Source organism: Salvia hispanica, chromosome 6 (genome assembly GCF_029641045.1).
Source record: "Salvia hispanica isolate PSC_SH4W2 chromosome 6, Shi_PSC_v1, whole genome shotgun sequence".
Lineage (NCBI taxonomy): Eukaryota > Viridiplantae > Streptophyta > Magnoliopsida > Lamiales > Lamiaceae > Salvia > Salvia hispanica.
The window spans coordinates 42,045,191-42,048,433 of record NC_142697.1 but is presented as its reverse complement, the minus strand read 5'-3'; the positions used below and the strand labels follow the sequence as shown (position 1 = coordinate 42,048,433).

The window sequence follows — 3,243 nt, the reverse complement described above, 5'->3', positions numbered from 1 at the left end:
CACTCTTTTATTAGTTACAAAGTTCAAATTCAACTTGAACATATCTGAAAATGAGGGGGCCAGATTAACTTAATCAGTTCAATTAATTTATGGGAAATATTTTGTTACAATGGAAACATATGGAACTCTTTTATTAATTAAAAAGGTTTAAATTAAGTGTAACGTATCTGAAAACGAGGGCCTCAAATTAACTGAATTAGTTAAATTAATTTATGTGCAATTAAGTATTTTGTTTCTTTAGAAAGAAATCGAACTTTAAATTTAAAATTTGAAATTTGACTTTTCAATTTTGCCAATCTATTCCTAAATCTCGGCTAAGGGTACATCTTAATTACTAGATCCATTAAATTTTTAAATTACAAATATATCCTACATGTATGGACACATTAGGTATGAGTATGACTAGCTCTGCCCTATCAACAACCATGATAATAAAATACACCAAAAAGGAAATGCTATAACAAATTAGTGAATGTTGCATTTCTTAATCCTAACAATCGATTCCCGAAATATATTCCACCACCACCCCAATTTCAGTTCAAAATTCCCCTGTATCTTAGTGGAGATGATAATTTAATTCAAAATATAATTAATTTAAAGAATATACTAATTCAGCCGTCTAATAATAATACTAATTCAATTTTTGTGGGCTTCCACTATTATTAATCGATGGAGCCATTCAAGCAATAACTCCCGCATTTCCCGTCATCCACTCTCTTTTTGCCACAATTTTTTTACAATTAATATTAACAAAATATAAATATTTAAAAAGGAGACACTCCCTTCTCATTTTTAAAATTGATTTTCTTCCAATTGTTGTGCACCACTCGGTAAAAGACTAAAATCCCAATCCATCTCAGACTGAATTTCTCTTCAGTCTTTCTAGAGAGAGTGGTAAGCAAGAAAAGAAGCAGTCTTCCCTTCCTTGTGTAGTGGTTTTGACTGGGAAAAGGGTTTTCTTGTATTTCTTCTGAATTTCTTCTAAATCTGAATTCCATTACAAATTCCCAATTCTTGCATTCTATTGTCTTTTGTTTCAGAACTCTTGTCGCCTTGTTAATCATGGCCTCAAATTGATGTTTTCTTGAAAATAATTTCCACATTCCTTTATTCTAATCCAATTCCTTTAGTTTCCTCGATTTTTCCCAATTGTTTAAGTATTTCTAACAAATCCATCATTTACATACAGCTCATCCAATCCTTTCACATGAACGCCTTTTCATAAAGTTAAATATTTCTCGAGAATTTCATTGCCTATAAATATAAATACGAATATTCTGTGTGTGCTTCCGCCTTTGATTGAGCAATGGGCTGCGCCACGTCGAAGCCGAAAGTCTGCCGGAGCTGCCAGCGCCCCTACTCTCCGGTGCGGCGGAGCTACTCGATGCACGTGCACCACCCGCCGCAGAAGACAGGGGACAGCTACCATCTCGTCGCCCTCACTTCCTCCACATTGGGATCCCTCAAGCTCGATCCCCTCATCCAAACCCTCGCCGCCGACAAATCCACCGACGATCGGAATCAGAAACCGTCAATTGAAGATGCAGAGATTGAGAAAGAGAAGGAGAAAGAGGTAATTCCATCGGTGAAGGAGGAATTCGCGATGGGGATGATTGAGGCGAAGACATGGTCCCACATGATCGACTCCAAAATCCCCAAATTGCCCCCCATGACTCCGGTCATTACTCCGCCGGGTGAACCGGAGACGATCGACGCTTGGGAGATGATGGAGGGCCTCGAGGACTCCAGCCCCCTCCGCCCCGCCCACTTCCGCAGCTTCTCCTTCCACGTCGGCTCCGGCGCCGACGATCAGCCGACGCCGCGCGTCAAGGAAATCAGCGGCGGGAGCAGCAGCAGCGACGGTGACACCGAAATCAGCTCCAACGACACCTCAATCGCCTCCGAATTCGACACCGGCGTGATCGCCACGCTGCGGAGGGCGCTGGAGGATCTCCCGCCGGCGAATCCGTTCCACCTCCGGCCAATCGGAGAAGACGAAAAACAGAGCGAAAAGGAGAAGAAGGAAAAGGACAAATTGATCGTGTATTTCACGAGCTTGCGCGGCGTGAGGAAGACGTACGAGGATTGCTGCCACGTGAGAGTGATGCTGAAGGGACTGGGGGCGAAGGTCGACGAGAGGGACGTGTCGATGCACTCCGGCTTCAAGGAGGAGCTCAAGACGGCGCTGCTGGCGGCCGAGGCCGGCGGCATTGGCCTCCCCAGCGTCTTCCTCAACGGAAAGCTCGTCGGCGGGGCCGACGAGATTCGCCGCCTCAACGAGGAGGGGATGCTGGGGAAGCTGGTGGAGAATTGCGAGCCGGCCGATGAAGGAGGGCTCGCGGCCGGGTGTGAGGCGTGCGGTGACGTCAGGTTCGTCCCGTGCGAGACGTGTTCGGGGAGTTGTAAAATATACTATGATGCGGATTCCGAAAACAAAGACGAAGACGAAGATGGAAATGATGGCAACGACAACGATGACGGCGACGACGATGACAATGAGGAATGCGGGTTCAAGAGATGCCCCGATTGCAACGAAAACGGGCTTATACGATGCCCGATTTGTTGCGATTGAAGAAAAATCAAACCATCTTGATTTTTGGTTCATATACAATTTTTGGGAGTTTAATTTACATTAAAGTGAAGAAAATATTGCATTTCTTCAGTTGATGCTGTTTGTTGTGTTCAAGCATGAGTGTGATACATTTTCTACTTAATTTACATCAACATAGATGTTTGATTGCTGTAAATACTGTAGATTAGTGTATTGATTCTTAATACATTACTAATACTCTACTAGTAGTATTTGTTTGTTTTCTTCAAATTAATGTTAATCTGAGCAATGTCTTCTCGTTCTGTGTTCTGCTTTTCAATCTCCTATATTATGGTCAAATAAGACCTTATTAGTCCAAGTCCTAATTTAATATACCTTTTAACTAAAATGAAATGTAAAAGCAAACTTTTTGTTTATTTATTGTTTGCTATGATAAATTAGACCAGGAAAGGTTTCAAGAAAGTTGTATGCAGGCTGCCAAAGTGGAAGAAAGGCTAAGTTGGAAAGCATGAAAACCTGGTTGTTTGATTTATTTATTTTTGTTTTATTTAAATTGGAAAGCAAGAAAAACTGGTTGTTTGATTTATTTTATTTTATTTTGAGTTAATATGGTTGTTGAAATAGAAGAATGTGTTGATATCTGAGTTCTGCAGTTGTTGGACGGCAACAATCATTCTCGTGAGGTTTTAGTG

The 3,243-nt window shown here is 41.7% G+C and overlaps 1 protein-coding gene across 1 annotated transcript; it reads left to right on the top strand.

The window, feature by feature from the left end:
- Positions 1 to 796: 796 nt before the first annotated feature.
- Positions 797 to 2,853, top strand: LOC125198591 (Glutaredoxin family protein). Its single transcript, XM_048096910.2, has one exon. It carries the CDS (start codon positions 1,307 to 1,309, stop codon positions 2,570 to 2,572), a length of 1,266 nt encoding a protein of 421 aa, XP_047952867.1. The 5' UTR covers positions 797 to 1,306; the 3' UTR covers positions 2,573 to 2,853.
- Positions 2,854 to 3,243: the final 390 nt, after the last annotated feature.

Coding starts and splice junctions, on each gene's coding strand:
- LOC125198591 (XM_048096910.2), top strand. CDS start 1,307: ATGGGCTGCGCCACGTCGAAGCCGAAAGTCTGCCGGAGCTGCCAGCGC.